The sequence below is a fragment of the Watersipora subatra genome, chromosome 11 (assembly GCF_963576615.1).
Source record: "Watersipora subatra chromosome 11, tzWatSuba1.1, whole genome shotgun sequence".
Taxonomy (NCBI): domain Eukaryota; kingdom Metazoa; phylum Bryozoa; class Gymnolaemata; order Cheilostomatida; family Watersiporidae; genus Watersipora; species Watersipora subatra.
The window spans coordinates 15,089,689-15,108,903 of record NC_088718.1 but is presented as its reverse complement, the minus strand read 5'-3'; the positions used below and the strand labels follow the sequence as shown (position 1 = coordinate 15,108,903).

Sequence of the window (19,215 nt, the reverse complement as noted above, 5' to 3'; positions counted from 1 at the left end):
AAGTGACAAGAATTCGCTAGTCAAACAAGTTTGTCTTCATATAAACTCTTATCAAATGTTTCACGGTTGCAAAAAGTGGAAACAGCACTTGTGAATGATGCGCAATAAATGCCTCGCAAATTATTCCAATTTAAATTTTCCACCTTTCATCCATTCCCATTTCGAATTGAGCAGTTCTGAATGCATTGCTATGATCTCTGGCATAGAAATCCATATCTTTCTTAATATGTAACATGTGAATATTCATTGAAACACTTATAGCAGGATAACTCAATGTGCACACAACTCCAAACCCGCATCATCCGCATCATCCACAACATAGAAACATGTTTTCAAATTCTCTAAATTCATCAGGTCTGCCACAGGATAAATTAGATCGAGAAATTGGTGCTCCAATAAAACTCTCTCAAAATATGGGCCCACCAATGCTTTGTAATGATACAAGGTTAGTTGTGAAGAACTCATGTCATGTGATTGAAGCTACAATTTGGAACAGAATATGGATAAAATGTATTAAATCCAAGAGCGCAACTTATCAAACAGTTGTGCCTTTCAAATTCATGAGATTGCAGTTTCTTGTTTGAGTAACGTTTGCTGTCAAATAATAAGTCAAAATAACCAACTCTATTTGTGGTTGGCTTGCATCTACAATAACCATGTTTTGCTTATAGAATATTGTTTGTAGGCTTATGGAATGTTGTATGTAGGGCGTTGAAGGATTGGAAGTTTAAAATTTCTGTTTTCACGAACTTTAAAGGGCGAAAAATACTTCTTACAATCAAGTTTTTGAAAACTGATCTTTTCTGATTATACCTGCTGTATAAATAAACAAACTTACATGAACTGAAGCAAAGAAGGAGGAGAAAAAATCTGTCTTTCGTTCCCCTTTCTTATATACTGCCAATACGCCTTAATACTACAGCTTTACCCACCAGCTTTACCCAATAGCTTTACCCAATAGCTTTACCTAATAGCTTTATCCACCAGCTTTGTTGCCAAGACCACATGTATTACTTTCAGCTCTGACGCCAATATAGCCTGAGCCTAGCAAATCTCATAATACAACGATCTCAAAAGGTTGAATTCAAGTGGTTTTTGCCGTTTAAAACTCTCACTTATTACAAGTTGAGGTAAAATACTTAATGTATTAGTTTGGGTACATCTTGTTTCCTCGAGAATGAAAATATCAAAAAATTCCATGTTTTCTTTGCTCCCTTTGATCTGGTATCATGACGGAATGTGACATTATTAAGTTAACACCCTGTTTTCCAAAAATAGATATGATCTCTTAGAAGCTAGACAGCTTTTGATTTTATACCATGGCAACGCCGTTGCCATGGTTACTCTTGCTGATTTGTTATAAACAAAGTGCATAAATAGTTAACAGTCATTAGAATAAAAGTGCAGAGTATAATGTCGTAAGATTGGTCCGTTCGGAAGCGGGGCGGAGAATAAAATGAGTCATTTCTATTTTAAGAATATCACATAACTCCGCCCACAGTCAAATATAAGCGGCTGGTCACTTCACAGCCCATCATTCTCCTTATTGTTCTGCTAATACGTCTTTTTTAGCAAACGAAGCATTTCAGCATGAAGGCAGTTCTAGCTTTTCTTATTGTTGCAGGTAAAGTAATAATCTTTTCTTATTGTTTCAGGTAAAGTAATAATCTTTTTTATGCTAATCATTTTCGATATCTTTAACTCTCTGTAAAGAAATCTTGTCAACAGTAGTTGGTTGACAAGAGCATCAATAAGAATACTGAGTATCAGATAGTTGAACATATTTTCATAAAACTGTGTTTGTTTATTTGTATTGTCATAAAATGTCAGTAACTAAAACGAGACAATAGAGATACATTTGCATCACTCTATGCACATCACTCTGTTGCTGAGAGTACAACTCTTTAGATGTTGAACAAAAATTTGGTAGCTTAAAAACAAAAACTTCTATATAAATTTGACATTTTTTTCACAGCAAAAGCCACATATTAGACAATGCAGTTAAATTTTTATGTACCAAGTTTGTTCTTTCAGAGAGATGTTTTGTATGTTGAAACCATCTTGTATCAAAGCAAATATTCTCATATGAATAAACTGTAAGTCACTTAAGCGGTTCCGTAGATCACAAGATTATAATGTTTTAATATATTAAATCTATGTAAACAACTAAATATAAAAAATAAACTAAACCGGAAAAAATAAATTTATTTTAACTATAGAGTTTTCATACATAAAATGATAGCATTTAAAATGTACATTTATACTTTGACACAATTACAACACAAATCATTGGTTTGACTTTGTATTATATATTATTATATTATACATTGTTCTATATTATTATATTATAATATATACTATATTATCATATTAAATGTTATAATATATGTAGTATTATATATCAATGTATAATATGTAATAGTATGTATTATCTTTCCTATTCAGCTATGGTGACATATTCCGAGGCTGTCACTTGCTACGTTTGCGCTGACTGCTCTGAGCCGTCTGGAGAATTTGACTGCGGGAACGATGTTACTGGATGCACCAAAGTAGATCTCAATGGCGTTGGTAAGACAACTCTTTTAATTAATTTTCAAGTTTATATTTTAAAACGGTGTTCACAGATACGTGTACACAAATGAGTAATTTTCAAAATGAACAACCATTATTCATTTTAAAATAAGTTTTATTGATAAGATGCAAGCAAGGAATGCTTTTCAATTAAAAAAAGTTACCCTAAAAATGTGAAGCATTTTTAATGTTTCCATGGAATCAAAAATATTAGTGTTTGGTTGGTGCAGTGTTAGAGTGTTGATCTACCATGGTGAAAATCAAGTGTTCAAATTCTGTGCAAAGGAATAATTTTCTCAGCCTCCAACAGTGGATGCGAACAGATGGACAGACGGACAGACGGACAGACGGACAGACAGACGGACACTGCTCTTATTGTAATAAATAGTATCATCCTTAGCATTATCGTTATTGCTATTAAAAATATAAAACTATTTTGATTGCAGTTGGAAGAAGCTGTGGTGGTACCGGTAAAAAAGGCTGCACCAGCGTAAAACTTCTTGGTGTCAAGACAACGTCATGCTACTGTGAAGGAGCGAACTGCAACAGCGCCTCAACTTCCGCTGTTTCCTTCCTCGCTCTCCTAGCGCCACTCATTGCTGCCAAGCTTTCCAGCTAGAACTTTACAAAAATATGTTTTCTGTTTCTATTAACTGCTTTCTATTTTGTAGACTTGTGAATACCTAAAGTTTTCAAACAATTTGAAATATAACACTTACAACATTTTTTCAGAATTCTTTTCTATTTTCAAGAAGAATACAAGTTGATCTTGCTTTTTTTGTCTTCATTGTAAGCCACAATCAGGTTCCTCATTGTCAGTTTGAATTGGTTGCTCATTATTTAAAAAAAGTGTAGAAATAATAATTAATGAGAGGAAAACTCCCTATTTGAGCAACTGGTTTCGGTGAATTTCAGCGTAGCTATGCTTGGTGTATGTTTGAGTTACTGCTTGTTTGAGCATAGCTTTGGAAATAACGTCATGCAAGAGATAGAATTTTGTTCAAGCACCAAAAACTATAGATGTATTTTTGATAGATCATCAACAAGGTGCCATTCCAACTGTTTTGTTTTACCAATACTTTGCATACATTCAACGACTAATGACTAATTCAACGCCAAACGCGCGACAAATTCAACACAAACTAACGACAAACTCACGACAAACTCACGACAAACTCATAACAAATGCTTTACCAGCATTCATAGAATTTTATCAACTCAGAAAAAAGACTATGAGACACTCACTAATACTGGAGTTAGCAAAATGGCCATTACATAGGAACACCATTATGTAGCAACACCATTATGTGGCAACAACCTAGGTCAACGGTAATACATTCAACTAAACCTTTTAACGAAAATGTAATTTCATTACAAGATCAAATTGTACTTTGTGGAAAAATTGAAGGATGAAAAGCCTAGGATAATCAAGTCATACACAAATACTATGCTGTAAGTTAAAGGTTAATTAGTGGAGCATAGGCTAAATGTGCTACTAGTAGTGGACAACATTATAGGTTGGAGCTGCACTGATATTTGAGAGAGCTTTGGAATAGGTTAACATTACTTATATTTGTCTATGTTGATGTCTCTCTCTGGAGTCACGACAGGACACGAAAGGTCTGTTTTGTACTACTGCACTCTTGAGGTGACTCTTCAGGTGATTCTTGAGGTGACTATTCCGGTGACAGGTGTATCATCCACTCGTCACCTCAAGATTGATCACACAGTTTGGGTTATAACAAAGGAATGCAGTATAGACATCACACATAAAACAAAGCCTCCGGTTATAGCAGCTGATTCGAAGGCTAAGCAAACTGGTTGATTTGTAGCGGACAACATAGCAGACAAGTTATCTTGTAGGTCAGCTGGTTTAAAAGAAAGTTGTTCATTTTGCTAACTCACACTCTCAGTAGTTCATAGAAACATAGTGATATACATTGTATGCACTTGTACCTACCTAATCTATGTTTTGCACTAGTTTTCTGAATTCTGGTAGTTGTCTTCTCAATAATAATATTCTATAGAGTTTGTATTCTGACTAATTGGTTGTCTCTTATATCTGTAAGCCCATTTGAACCAAATTTATTTATCGGTAAAACAAATTGCAGAAGTGAAGCCACAAAGGTCAAACAACTCCTATTTCTGCTGGATATGCAGGAAGCCATTTCTGCTGAGGGTTAACCAGAGTCTAGCAAATGCGAAGCAAGTAACAAAAACATTTATTGGAATGCCATAATATTAATAAACAATGATTTGAGATGCAAAGTTCTATGATACAAATATGAAAGTTGTTTCATAAATGTGCAAAATGACATGAAAACTAAAAACAAAATAATAAAATAAACTTTTTAGTGACTAATGAGTGAATAGATAATACAAACTTCAAAAGGGCAATCAGAACTTAGCTGCTGTCACAAACACTGAGTGAAAGATGTCTGGCAGAATCTTATAAGATTGACTAGTTGTACAGTCTGGCAGCGAGAAAAGCTGCCGCAAAAACAAAGAATGAGATGGTGACTGTCTCGGCAGCATTGCACAGATCTCCTTCACAGCTGCATGTAATCATTTCCATCCATCCACTTTTTTCTGCCTGGCAGCCAGCATAGCAGCTTGTACCACAGCTTCTGCCAACTGCAAAACCATCATATATCTAATTATAGACTAAATTAAATTTTGTATAACTAAAAATACTGTAGTTAATGTACATCTAAGGTACATTTAATTAGCGTTGTTTTAAATCCTTGAAGCTCTAAATCAATGAAACATTAAAACATCCATGTGATATGCATATACGTGACATGGTGATATCTGCAATTTTGTACAATAACCATAATTATGTTAATATAGAGACAGCCCTGTATGATAGCATAACTATAATATCTGCTAATATAGAGCTAGCAGGATATGTTAACAGGGCTTATAACATGTGTTAATATAAAGATAGTATAAGTTAACAGAATTATATTGTTTTATATGATTAACAAATAATGTTTAATGAGCCAAATTTTGTTTTTTAGGATAAACTTTAATATCATTAGTCAAAAATTTATATTATATATATATAATATATATATAAATATAATATATATATAATAATATATATATATAATTATATATATATATATAATTATATATATTATATATATATTATTATATTATATTATATTTATATATATATTATATATATAAATTGTATATATTAAGTTATATATATATTATATATATTAATATACATACATATTATATATATATATATAAATTTTAAATAAATAAAGAGAAAGAAATAAAACAACTGTAAAAGTTTACCAGTTTTGTCAAACAACTGCAACTTTCAAACTTTATATCATGAGAAAAATATTTTGTGCAGGTCAAATAAATTAAGAAATACTATAAAAACTAGAAAAGTGTTTAAATGCTAATGTGAAATAATTAGCATGGAACAGCAAAATTACGTCTGTTTTGCTACGATTACAATAAAAGATGATTTGGTAACGTTACAATTACTACAAACTGAACAAACAAAATAAAAATCCTGAATATGTTGAATTAATAATAGCAATTCTTGCATATAAGTGTGCGCATAAAAAAAGGTTACCGTTCCACCAGGAGCTATCCTTCAAAACTTTGAATACGATGATATTGGTACCGCTCAATACAGGTACAACTGTAAAACTGAGATATCAGACTGTCTTTGTCTGGTACATTGTCTGACCAAACGGAGAGAGAATGTAGAAGCTATTCTTACTCCATAATACAGATGTCTGCGTGAAAATGATTAGCCTTTACCGATTTAGCAATTGAACGAAAAACTGGAAATAGAAGTGTAGCGACGCAGTTGAAATTGAAATAGCACATTTAAAAATTACAAATTAACAAAATAGGTGATGGTAGCAAAAACTAGTTTTTAAATGATTTCAAAAGATAATAAATTCAAAAATTCGTATTAGTTAATAATCAAAAGTGCAAATTTAGCATGTGTTTATGATAAGAGTGAAAGAATACTAAGGATTGTATAGCTCAGGGGTTAAATGTGTGGTTTGAACCTTGAGGTTGCAATCTCCAAGAGTTCAAACCTAGCACGCAGCTAGCTTTCAGTTCAGAGATTTTAATAGCTGAACAAACTAAAGTACACACAAAGACTCAGATTTATATATATATAGATGGACTTTCTACCAACTCCATTCACATCAACCTTAGTGCATCCCATGACATTTTCTCCGCAGTTTGTCACTCCAGTTGGTTTGCTGCAAGTTGCGCATGAATAACATCTAATCGCATCTAACTGGCTGATCAGCGCTGTAACAAACACCAGCGAATTCAGTAATTAAAATATATTTGTTTTCTAAACCTATAAACACCGCTAACAACACAAAAAATACCAGTGTCTTCATGTAGTATATACGTATGTACATATGTCTATGTATAGCTTCTGAACGATTTAACCATGATCAAGTTTTGTAGATTTTAATTTTAAAGCATCCTGGCAGCCAGATCAACTCAAACATCAGAAGCAATCACAAATAATAAAATAATACCAAAATTTTTTTGCAAACTCTACTAAAATCTTTGCAAGTTTCTCAGTAAACTTGGTAAATAAAAGAGCGGCATTAGAAAACACCCAAGTGCTATGCCAAAACAAAGAGTTTACCTGAGATAATAATAAACATCATAACCGCTTTCATGTCGTGCTGACTCAATGCTGCCAGGTGGGTTGCACTGATAGTGTCTAGTGGGTTGAACTGATGGTGTCTAGTGGGTTGAACTGATGGTGTCTCGTGGGTTGCACTGATAGTGTCTAGTGGGTTGAACTGTTGGTGTCTAGCGGGTTGCACTGACCTGCTGCTTTGCTGCCTGATAGAGAGTGCTCAATGAGCTGAAGACAAAAGTAGCTGCGTATGCATTTATGGTAATGTTGCCAAATGAAGTGTGGAGCAATTCCTTCCTTTCATGCCGTAAGATTTTTTTGCGCCTACTATCAGCCTAAATAGTTAGTTTGCATTTGGAATGATAAGCCAAATATGTTGTGAATATTTCTCTGGGCCTGTCTTTGAGCATAAAATGTTGCATTTTGATTTATTTTGATGCCAAGTGTATGTAATGATCGGAATAGGCCATGCTTATGTATATATCTGTGACGTAAACCAAATAAAAATATTTTAAAAATTTTTGAAGAAGAATCTTTGATATAACAATAGCCATGTACACTTGTTAAGCATGTGTACATAAGCCACGTTGAAAGGTTAGAAAAATATTGCTTTTGACAGGATTTGAACTCATGACTTTCAGCTTGCTAGACATTCACTTATAGAGCACATCAACTATATCAGTACTTTTATCACACATTTCAGTACTTCTGAGTCTTGGCTTTCGAATGAGCCTATATTCAATACACAAAGAATAATAGAGCTATAAAAAACAGGGTGTCAAAAGTATGTCCTGCAATAACAAACACTTGGTTGTGGTTCCCACAATGTGATGTCATAATTAGCATTTAGCCTTAGGTCGTTGATCCCTTTCACTGCCATTGAGACTGCGCTTTTTTGTGACAATCGGTGCTCTTAAACCCAGGGGCCGCTAATAATAAACTAGGATTCTAAATAATCAACAATGCCCGGGGATCGTGCTAACGCCCGACCAATACAAACACATGTTTTGGGTAAATAGATTTTGGGTAATTATTAGAGTTTGCTTTTTTCATCCTTTCGTTCATTTTAAACATTCATAGCAATTATTATCACATCGTTTTATATAATTCGTATCGCTTTCTAAATATGATTATACTTTAATAGATATACTGTCGTTGATAAGAGTAATGAAATTACATCGATTAAATTGTGACCTGCAGTGGCGTGGCCCTAGGACTATATGTAGATTGCACTCTTGCGAGATCTCGTAATGCTTGAAATTAATTAGCTTCATTCGTGATCCTCAACATCACAATAAAAATAGTGGGCTAGTATATAATAGCATCGGGACACATCATATGGTGCTTGGAATCTGAGCTATTTATTATAAAAATAATCTGTACTTGGAGAGCTAATGACACATTCCTTTGTAATCTTCATTGTTTCTCTGGAGTTGTCCTACCTTCGCGTGCCACTTGCCTCATTATCGTAGTTGATAAATAAGCGGTAAGAGCACACAACACCGAATATGAAAATTGTGATGCCACAACTTGCGAGCTTATACCATTGAACATCTTTATGGTAGAGCTCTGGGGAAATCCTATCCATCAGTTTTTTACATCATCACCCCGTTTGCACATGCGCTTGTCCACAAAAAGCCACCATTTTTGGAGAAAACTATCGTCATTCTCTTGATTAATAGTATTTTTCAGCGTTGTGTTGATACTAAAATAAAAAATTTGCTATAAAAAGCATTGTTTGCAATAATTAATCGCAGAAGCTTCGTGTTTTTAATGATAAAGGTTGTCCATAAAGATGGCAGACAATGATAGAATGACGTCACAAAAAAAACAAAGGATAAACACTAACCAATGTCTGTCTCACCATGCCAAACAATGGCTCATTTGAAAGCCAAGATATTGAAGAACCTGAATAAGTTGAAACAATATTAATCTACTTGATGTGCTTTAACTACCGGCTCCAATCGACTGTGTCAGCATTTGCTTCAAAGATTACAAAGTTCATTATTATGCCTGATGATCTTTCAAGGCCAGCCGAACTGCTGGAGTACTCTTGGTGATAATAATATTATCACATATATTGAATGTAATTGAACTTTCATTCAGAAATCAAGAAAGCGCACTTACATGGGGTACGCACTTACACACTATACGCACTTATCCGCTATACGCACTTACATGCTATACGCACTTACATGCTATACACACTTACATGCTATATATATGTACTTACACACTATACGCACTTACACACTATATGTACTTACATGCTATACACACTTACACGCTATACGCACTTACATGCTATATGTACTTACATGCCATACAAATTTACATGTACTTACATGTATGTACTTATACACACTTACATGATATACGTACTTGTGAAGTGATATCTTATACTAAAGGGTCCCTTACATCAAATTTCAAAATGCTTTACCAGAAATTATAGTTTTTTTCCTATTCCATGACACCATCATACTACATTTACCAACATATGTTTCAGTCTATGAACTTTCTGTTGCTATATAACGTGTCACAAGTGTTCCGAATAAAATAACAGAAATTTAGGTATGATTCTTATCGGTTTGAAAATTTGTATTATTTGCTACTTTTATGAAACCTTTGGCAACACTAACCCCGTTGTGAGAACAGCTTTACGCATGACACAACGCAACACACGACGCTACACTAGCATTACCCTACACAACAAGAGATAAAGCATATAATGTAATGCTACAGTAAGTGCCTCGTGCCAAGGAAAGATAAATACGTAAAATAAATACACATACATGTAATCTACTATATAAACGACAATCGTTGTCTGTCTATCTATCTGTGTATCTGTCTGTCCGCTTTATAGAGTACCGTACTTTTCGGACTATTAGCCGCTACTAAGTATCTAGGGCGCATTAACGAGAATCTCCGGTTAGTACACGCCTCTATACATAACCTATTCATCGGTTTTACACAAAAACACGTCATCTCCGGTTAGCGCGCGCCTCTTTACGGCGCCCAACGACACTGGCACGTTTGAAACAGCAAATTTGCTGCCATGTTAACAAGCACCGTTATGAGTTTGGCAGCCTATACAGCTATACAAATGTACTAATCATTAAATAAAATAAATTAATGAATAGCAATTTACATGCGATTAATATTTACTGCCAACGTGTACCGCGAAGGTCACACGAACGTTGATTTCTTGCGGTCACGGGAAAACGCAGTTCTCACCTACTACATTTCTACATAAAAAGGTAGGTATTTCTTAATCAATGTTGTATTGTCTATGAATTGCCACACTTCCACTACATAAACCTTTCACTTGCGTTCGTGTACAAATTTAGCTATCGGCCTACTGCCAGCCATTTTGCCGATATTGCTTATTATGTATACGATATTTTTTCAATTTCAAACTCCATCTATACTGTTTGTTTTGATTATATATTTCATTTTGCCAACATGTTAACAAGCACTGCTATACAAAAAATCGTTGTATCTATATTTTGTGCATTTTAATTATCTGTCATGTGTCATCAACATAAGTAGTTATTTGTTTTTTAACTCGGACGCATTTAATGAACTCGCACAAAAAATCTTCGTTTTTAAGTTAGAGATTCTCGAACGAAGATTTAAAATTAAAATTTAAGCTAATTTTATAGAGAATTCTTTGGACAACACTGTCACTACTATAAAAGTCTTAAAGACCGTTGGTTATGTTATCAACGAATAATAAAATTCAGTTACTAGCAATTGCTGGTAAAATTGCAAAATGTGTCTACGGCAGTCGACCATAGAAAACGCATAAATGAGTCTACTTCAGTGAGAGGGTTGGAAACGTTGGATTTGCCACTGTTTGTGATAGTAAACATGTTCACTTCGTTCTGAGTTACTTTTATTCTTTTCCAGCTACGAGTACTACAGCTACTACAGAACTTGCACGGGTACTGCTACTGCGTTTTACCTACTAAATTTCTACATCGAAAAGGTTAGTATTGTTGTATGTTATTGCTATTTACTATGTTATTGCTATTACTGCTATTGCTATTTTAATTATATGTGTAATCACAAAAATCTGAATCAGCTATGCCATCAACATAAGTAATTGTTTTCTAACTTGATGGCATTTTCAAAACTTACACAAAAATGGTTGTTTTTAACCACTTCGGGTACAATTGTATAATCCAATTTCGCGTTCAGGTACAATTAAATCATGATGCTCTACAGATTATGACATGGGTCAACAAAAGTCATGTTAACCGTAGAAGCACTCACATTTTTACATAGAACACCTATACTTTTGGAAAGCAAAGAAAATTTTGTATCTGATCGTACTATCTTTATTTCAAAAATTAAAAATAATAAATATTGAAAGTAGCATGAAATAGCGGTTTTATTAAAATTCGTGTTCTACGAACATTTTTGACTAATAAGGGTAGCATGAAAATGTATAAAACTATATATAATAACAAACAATTAAAACACACTGTGTATACAATGCAATCTACAGTCTCTTCCATAGCTGTTAACTTATCTTTGTCACCACTCTATTGGAAGTCTGCCATTTTTATCGCTGAATTGAAGCCTACACTCATCAACTACTAGCTACTATGCGTTGTTTCTAACTGATCGAGATGTTGAACTTTGAACGCAAATTACTCGAAATTCTTTCATTTGACCATAGCTGTTTGACCAGTCCGATGTCTGCAAACATGTCTGAAGGTCATGCTTAGCTTTGTAGATAGAGTGTAACTGTAAGCAGGCTCTAAATATACGTAGATGGATGAGTCATGCAACTACACAAAGCCTAAAAACTGGCTAATGAACTTGAGAAGAATATACTCGAAGCCGCTATAGCGGTGCATGCACCCGAAGTGGTTAAGTTGGAAATTCTCAAACAAAGATTTAAAATTAAATTTTAGACTAATTTTATAGAGAAATCTTTGGACAACACTGTCACTTCATACAAGTTTTAAAAATCGTTGGTTATGTTATCAACGAATAATAAAATTCAGTTACTAGCAATTGCTGGGAAAGTCGCAAAAATGTGTCTATGGCGGTCGACAATAGAAAACGCATGAGGGAGTCTACTTCAGTGAAAGGGTTGAAAACGTTGGATTTGCCACTGTTTGTGATAATAAACATGTTCATTTCCTTCCGCAGCTGAGTTACTTTTACATTTTTTCCAGCTACGAAAACTACAGATACTACAGAACTTGCACAGGCACTCCGAGCCTGGCGATAGGCAGCGGTGAGAAGAAAGCGAGCAGCGTATATTACAAAAAGCACACCATCTCATTCAATGTTAGAAATGCTTGAAGCAGTACAATGCCTTCCAAAAAGCCTACTGCCCAAACGCAAAAACAGATTGATTCCCGTAGAGAGAGATCGAATTTGCGAAGCAGCAGCAAGACGAGCAGAAACTGCAGAACAAACGCAGCTACGCCCACAATGAAACGGAACTGCTGCTGCAGCTGCTAGAAGAGCAGAAACCGCCAAACAAACATGGGTACATCGAGAGCAGGCCAGAATAGATGCTGCAGCCGCTAGAAGTGCAGAGACTACTAAACCGACCCCAGCAGTAACTCAAACGGCTCAGAGCAGCCGCTACATCGGCCAGACGTGCAGAAACCTCCGAGCGGATGCAGCGGCGACAAGAACATGATGCACTAGCTACAACAGCTGCTCACCGAGCTGATTTTTCGGAGCGGATGAAACGGCGACAACAGCGAAATGCACTAACTACAGCAGCTGCTACCAGGCACCGTGTATGGACAGAAAACTTCGCGCTTGACTACAGTCATGCAACACAGTATAGGGCTGAGTTTTTTTATGGGACGAATGTCCAAAAATGCTCCAGATGTAACACCTTACGTTGAAAAGGCGAGAGGCCATATATGTAGTTTATATAGTAGATTTTATTGATAATAAATTTTATCAACAACCGCATTACTGCTGCACAGTTTGTATATACCATGTCAAAACACAGGCTATAGACGAAGAACTGGTGAGTCATGATTAGTGTTTCAAGCATGCAGAAGTCTCAATTCAATAAAAGCTGGCGATAGATAAGCAGTGCAACAGCAAAATATTTTCTAGAATTTCTTAAAATATGTAAAACTTCCATACTGCCAGTTTGAAAAGCGTCAGTTTGCCTAGCCATGTCAATTTCATTATCAGTTCTGTGTACAAAATTAGAACAGTGCCAATTTGAGTAGTTCGAGACTGATGCATTGTAGACTAGCTGTTAAACACATTGCATATCTCCAATGGGCTCTCCAACATTAGTGACATGTACAACTGCATATGTGTATGCAGTCAGATCAGCACAACAATTTCAGTAGATTGCATATTTGGAGTTGTTTTACGGTATGAAAGACAACTCTCAATAAAACTATTGCTTTACGTAAATCTGTTCCCGGACACGGGTAATGCAGCTAGTATGTAAAATAAATCTCTTACATGCACCAACGCATACACATGCAACCTCTATAGTAGCCGTGTCTATAATCACGCTGCCCTCTTTTTACGTCAGCTCAGGAAACTACCAAAAGTCATTTCATGGTTTCACTGTAGTATGAAATGATTTTTTTTCAAAATATATAACAATAATAGGTATAGTATTTACCTATTTTTGCTCAAAGAAAGTTTAGAATGACCATATTTGGTCTCGACAACATTAGACACACCACTTGCTAAAAATTGTCAGCTCAACTACGAAATTTACAAAATTATCTTCAACTAGTATGCTGACAATTCCCTGAGCCTAAAGAGAGGTCATCAGGTGTAATAAGTATGTACATGATTATCCCTAAATGTGGAATGGTGTTTGAGTAGTGCCGCCGGTAGGGTGCTTGACTCAGAATTCAATATTCATCATATTCATCGTAGAGAGACATCATACCCTATCTTCGAGAGATTGTTCACACATACATGCATCTGTGAACAATATTGTTACTTTATAGGCTCTATCCCATATTGTCTTTTTCAAAAATATGCCTTCACTTTTAGTTCTTCTTTCAAATTGGCAAATATTTTCAAAAGTATTTTAGCTTCTTGCTGCCGATATGTTGTGATAAAATCAGCCATGTACGCTAAGAAGGTAAATAATGTCATATATTTACTGTCAGGACCTACATAACTGACTGATTCATCACTCAGCCAACCACAGAGTATTGGAATAACACGCTACATGATTAATATGCGTGTCAAAAGTTTGGTTATATAAATGAAGCTATTACCATATGTCTGTGGGTCATTCGTTGCCTGAACCGAGTAAACAATTGTTGAGGGATTGCATGCCATGTCGCCATAGCAGGAAGTTCCTTAAACATATTGCATCACCCCAAACTTGCTCCTTTCTGCCTGTCTAACAGGTTTCACATTCTTGCAAAAACATACCCAGAATATTTGTTTTTATTCTTCCACAAACATGGGAAACATCGATTTCAGATCAATGTCATTTCATGGTTTTACTTAATGAGTTTTCTTTTCAAAATATGTAACTGTAGGTATACTTAGTAAATCTGCTTTTACTTGAAGAAAAACTCAAATCACCATATTTGATCTCGACAATATTGAACACAACACCAACTTCTAAAAACTATCAGCTCAACTACCAAATTTATAAAGTTATCTTCACCTATTACGCTGGCATTTCCCCGTGTGGTGATATATTATCAAGTGTAATAAGTATGTACACAATTATTCTTAGATGTCACAAGGTGGTCGAGTGGCGAAGATGGTTGGTTGAGAATTTATAAATGTATATATATATAAATATGTATATATAAATATCTACATATATATATCTATATATGTATATATGGCAATAAATACCTACGCACTGCCAGTAATAAGATATCCAGCAGGCATAATAAAGTGGACTGAGGAAGCCATCAAAGAAACAGATATAGCAACTCGTAAACTGCTGACCATGCATGGAGCACTTCACCAACTCCAATTTAAATTTTCCACCATTCAGTCATTCCCATTTCGAATTGAGCAGTTCTGAATGCATTGCTATCATCTCTGTCGTAGAAATCCATACCTTTCTTAATATGTAACAAGTGAATATTCATTGAAACACTTATAGCAGGATAGCTCAATGTGCACACAACTCCTAATCCTTATCATCCGCATCATTGAAACATGTTTTCAAATTCTCTAAGTTCATCAGGTCTGTCAAAGCATAAATTACATCTCAAAATTGGTGCTCCAATAAAACTCTCTCAAAATATGGGCACACCAATGCTTTGTAATGATACAAAGTTAGTTGTGAAAAACTCATTTCATGTGATTGAAGCTACAATTTGAACAGAATATGGATAAAATGTATTAATTCCAAGAAGGCAACTTATTCAAACAGTTATGCCATTCAAATTCAAGAGATTGCAGTTTCTTGGTAGAGTAACGTTTACTGTCATATAATAAGTCAAAATGACCAACTCTATTTGTGGTTGGCTTGCATCTACAAGAACCAAGTTTTGCTTATGGAATGTTGTTTGTAGGCTTATGGAATGTTGTATGTAGGCTTATGTAATGTTGTATGTAGGCTTATGGAATGTTGTATGTAGGCTTATGGAATGATGTATGTAGGCTTATGGAATATTGTATGTAAGCTTATGGAATGATGTATGTAGGCTTATGGAACGTTGTATGTAGGCTTATGGAATGTTGTATGTAAGCTTATGGAATGTTGTATGTAAGCTTATGGAATGTTGTATGTAGGCTTATGGAATGTTGTATGTAGGCTTATGGAATGTTGTATGTAGGCTTATGGAATTTTGTATGTAGGTTTATGAAACGTTGTATGTAGGTTTATGAAATGTTATATGTAAGCTTATGGAATGTTGTATATAGGCTTATGGAATGTTATATGTAGGCTTATGGATTGTTGTATGTAGGTTTATGGAATGTTGTATGTAGGCTTATGGAATGTTGTGTGTAGGCTTATGGAATGTTGTATGTAGGCTTACGGAATGTTGTTTGTAGGTTTATGAAATGTTGTATGTTGGGCGTTAAAGGGTTGTGTGTAGGCTTATGGAATGTTGTATGTAGGCTTATGGAATGGTGTATGTAGGCTTATGGAATATTGTAGGTAGGCTTATGGAATGTTGTATGTAGGGCGTTGAAGGGTTGTATGTAGGCTTATGGAAAATTGTAGGTAGGCTTATGGAATGTTGTATGTAGGGCATTGAAGGGTTGTACGTAGGCTTATGGAAAATCGTAGGTAGGCTTATGGAATGTTGTATGTAGGGCATTGAAGGGTTGTACGTAGGTTTATGAAATGTTGTATGTAGGCGTATGAAATGTTGTATGTAGGTTAATGGAATGCTGTATATAGGCTTATGGAATGTAATATGTAGGCTTATGGAATGTTGTATGTAGGCTTATGGAATGTTGTATGTTGGCTTATGAAACTTTGTATGTAGGCTTATGGAATGTTGTATGTAGGCTTATGAAATGTTGTATGTAGGCTTATGGAATGTTGTATGTAGGCTTATGAAATGTTGTATGTAGGCTTATAGAATGTTGTATGTAGGCTTATGAAATGTTGTATTCAGGCTTATGGAATGTTGTATGTAGGCTTACGGAATGTTGTATGTAGGTTTGTGGAGTGTTTTATGTAAGCTTGTGAAATGTTGTATGTAGACCTGGAATGTTGTTTGTAGGCTTAAGAAATGTTGTATGCGGGCTTATGAAATGTTGCATGTAGGTTTATGAAATGTTGTATGTAGGCTTATGGAATGTTGTATGTAGGTTTATGGAGTGTTTTATGTAGGCTTATGAAATGTTGTATGTAGGCTTATGAAATTTTGTATGTAGGCTTATGAAATGTTGTATGTAGGGCGTTGAAGGGTTGAACATCCAAAAATTCTGTTTTTACGAACATCAAATGGCGAAAAATACTTCTTACAATAAAGTTTTCGAAAATGGATCTTTTCCTGATTATACCTGCTGTATAAATAAACAAACTTATGTGAACTGAAGCAAAGAAAGAGAAAAAAATCTGTCTTTCCTTTCACTTCCTTATATACTCCCAATACGCCTTAATACTACCTAATCTGCTAGCTTTACCCACCAGCTTTATCCACCAGCTTCATTCCTTCACTGTAATTGCCGAGACCACCTGTATTGCTTTGAACTCAGATACCAATATAGCCTGAGCCTAGCAAATCTTACAATACAACAATCTCAATAGTTGATTTCAAATTGTGTTTGTTTGTCGTTAAAACTCTCACTTATTTCAAGTTGAGGTAAAATAATTAATGTATTAGTTTGGGTACATCTTGTTTCCTCGAGAATGAAAATATCAAAAAATTCCATGTTTTCTTTGCTCCCTTTGATCTGGTATCATGACGGAATGTGACATTATTAAGTTAACACCTTGTTTTCCAAAAATAGATATGATCTCTTAGAAGCTAGACAGCTTTTGATTTTATACCATGGCAACGCCGTTGCCTGGTTACTCTGGTTGGTTTGTTATAAACAAAGTGCAAAAATAGTTAACAGTTTTTGGAATAAAAGAGCAGAATATGTCGTGAGATTGGTCCGTTCGGAGGAGGGGGCGGAGAATAAAATGAGTCATTTCTATCTTAAGAATATCACATAACTCCACCCACGGTCAATTGTAGAGCTGGAACGAGACCAAGAAATGCAGGGTCGGGCTAGACTCAGGGTCAGCAATGATGGGCAAGATCGAGTCGGGCTGGGTCAGCAGACGCAATTTTTTTTATTCATTTAAGGGTTGAGAGATAGTTCTATTACAGCCTAATGTTGTGACGTCAATAACCTAAGATCAAAGAACCCATTATCACACCAATCATTATTTTTTGTGGCTTGGTTTATAGATGCAATCTACAATTTATGGCTAGACATTGGTGGATCAATGCTATTCAATGGGTGATAGATTAATGACATGACTTTGGCTAGAGTATTTTTACTAGAGATTTTATTTTCAATTCTGCTATTACAATCAACAAAAAGTGATTAGTTAAGAAATACTTTACAAGAATAAAAATAGATAAAACAATCGAAGTTTTAGAACAATCACAACTATCGAAGTTTTAGAGATCAGAAGAAAACGAGCAAGACTCAACCTTTTAATAAACATTTTATCTAATAGCACACACTCAGCGCTAATTGAAAGTTTTAATTTTTTAATGTCCCAACCACACCAGTATGACACCAGATCATCTCGGTCTAACGCTCCAAAGGCAATCGCCTGCAACACAAACACATATTTTAACAGCTTCATTCCACGAACTTCTCGGGATATTAGATTGGGAGATCATTAGAACAGGAAAGTTTTATTAATTGATGTTTTAAATTCACTTGTTCAAATAGATAAATTTTTATTCTTATACAATCTATGCAAACGGTCTCCACTTCCTCCTTTTGAGGTCTCGAGACTCTTTTTAATCAGAATCAGAATCAGAATAACTCAGCGTAGTGGAAAGCAAAAATGCAACACTTCCCTAAAACTTCTGGTATTAGTGAAAGAAACTAAAATAAAATAAATTTGCCGGATTGAAGACGCGCTTTCAAGTTCCTCAGGACGCCTTCGTTGTAAATGCCTCGATAGTATTGAGGACTTGAGGTGAACTCTTCTTTGCAGCTCAACTTGCTTTCGCATATTGTACAAATAACTCGGTCTTTCCCTTTCGTGACTGGCTTCTCCATGAACTCTCAGACCGCCTACGAGTTGATTATTTCTTCCTGAGAACGCTGCGAAACCTATAGTCCAAAGACGATTGTAGCAGACGTAAAAATATAGTCGCGACTCACCTTGTTTTATTTCGCCTGGTCCTTCTGCGCTAGCACTAAGCGCCACTCTATTTCAATCGCACATAAAAAGCGATATACAATCGCTCTCATTTAGCCATAAATCTACAGTACTCGTGTCTTTGTATAGGAAGACCCGAGGGTCGAGTGGCCCTACCCGAGAACCTCTGACCCGACTGGGAAAGACCGGATAAGCCCCCGTGCCAGCT

At 35.1% G+C, this 19,215-nt stretch overlaps 2 protein-coding genes across 2 annotated transcripts; one reads left to right on the top strand and one right to left on the bottom strand.

Annotated features, from left to right (window-relative positions):
* The first annotated feature begins 1,466 nt into the window (after positions 1-1,466).
* LOC137408839 (uncharacterized) lies at positions 1,467-3,345 on the top strand. The gene is made up of 3 exons (XM_068095422.1): positions 1,467-1,624; positions 2,446-2,568; positions 3,018-3,345. Exons 1-3 carry the CDS (start codon positions 1,591-1,593, stop codon positions 3,188-3,190), a joined length of 330 nt encoding a protein of 109 aa, XP_067951523.1. The 5' UTR covers positions 1,467-1,590; the 3' UTR covers positions 3,191-3,345.
* A 1,434-nt stretch (positions 3,346-4,779) lies between these two features.
* Positions 4,780-8,807, bottom strand: LOC137408632 (uncharacterized). Its single transcript, XM_068095223.1, has 4 exons — positions 8,662-8,807; positions 7,223-7,425; positions 6,748-6,870; positions 4,780-5,205 (listed from the first exon to the last, which is right to left on the bottom strand). Exons 1-4 carry the CDS (start codon positions 8,805-8,807, stop codon positions 5,033-5,035), a joined length of 645 nt encoding a protein of 214 aa, XP_067951324.1. The 3' UTR covers positions 4,780-5,032.
* Positions 8,808-19,215: the final 10,408 nt, after the last annotated feature.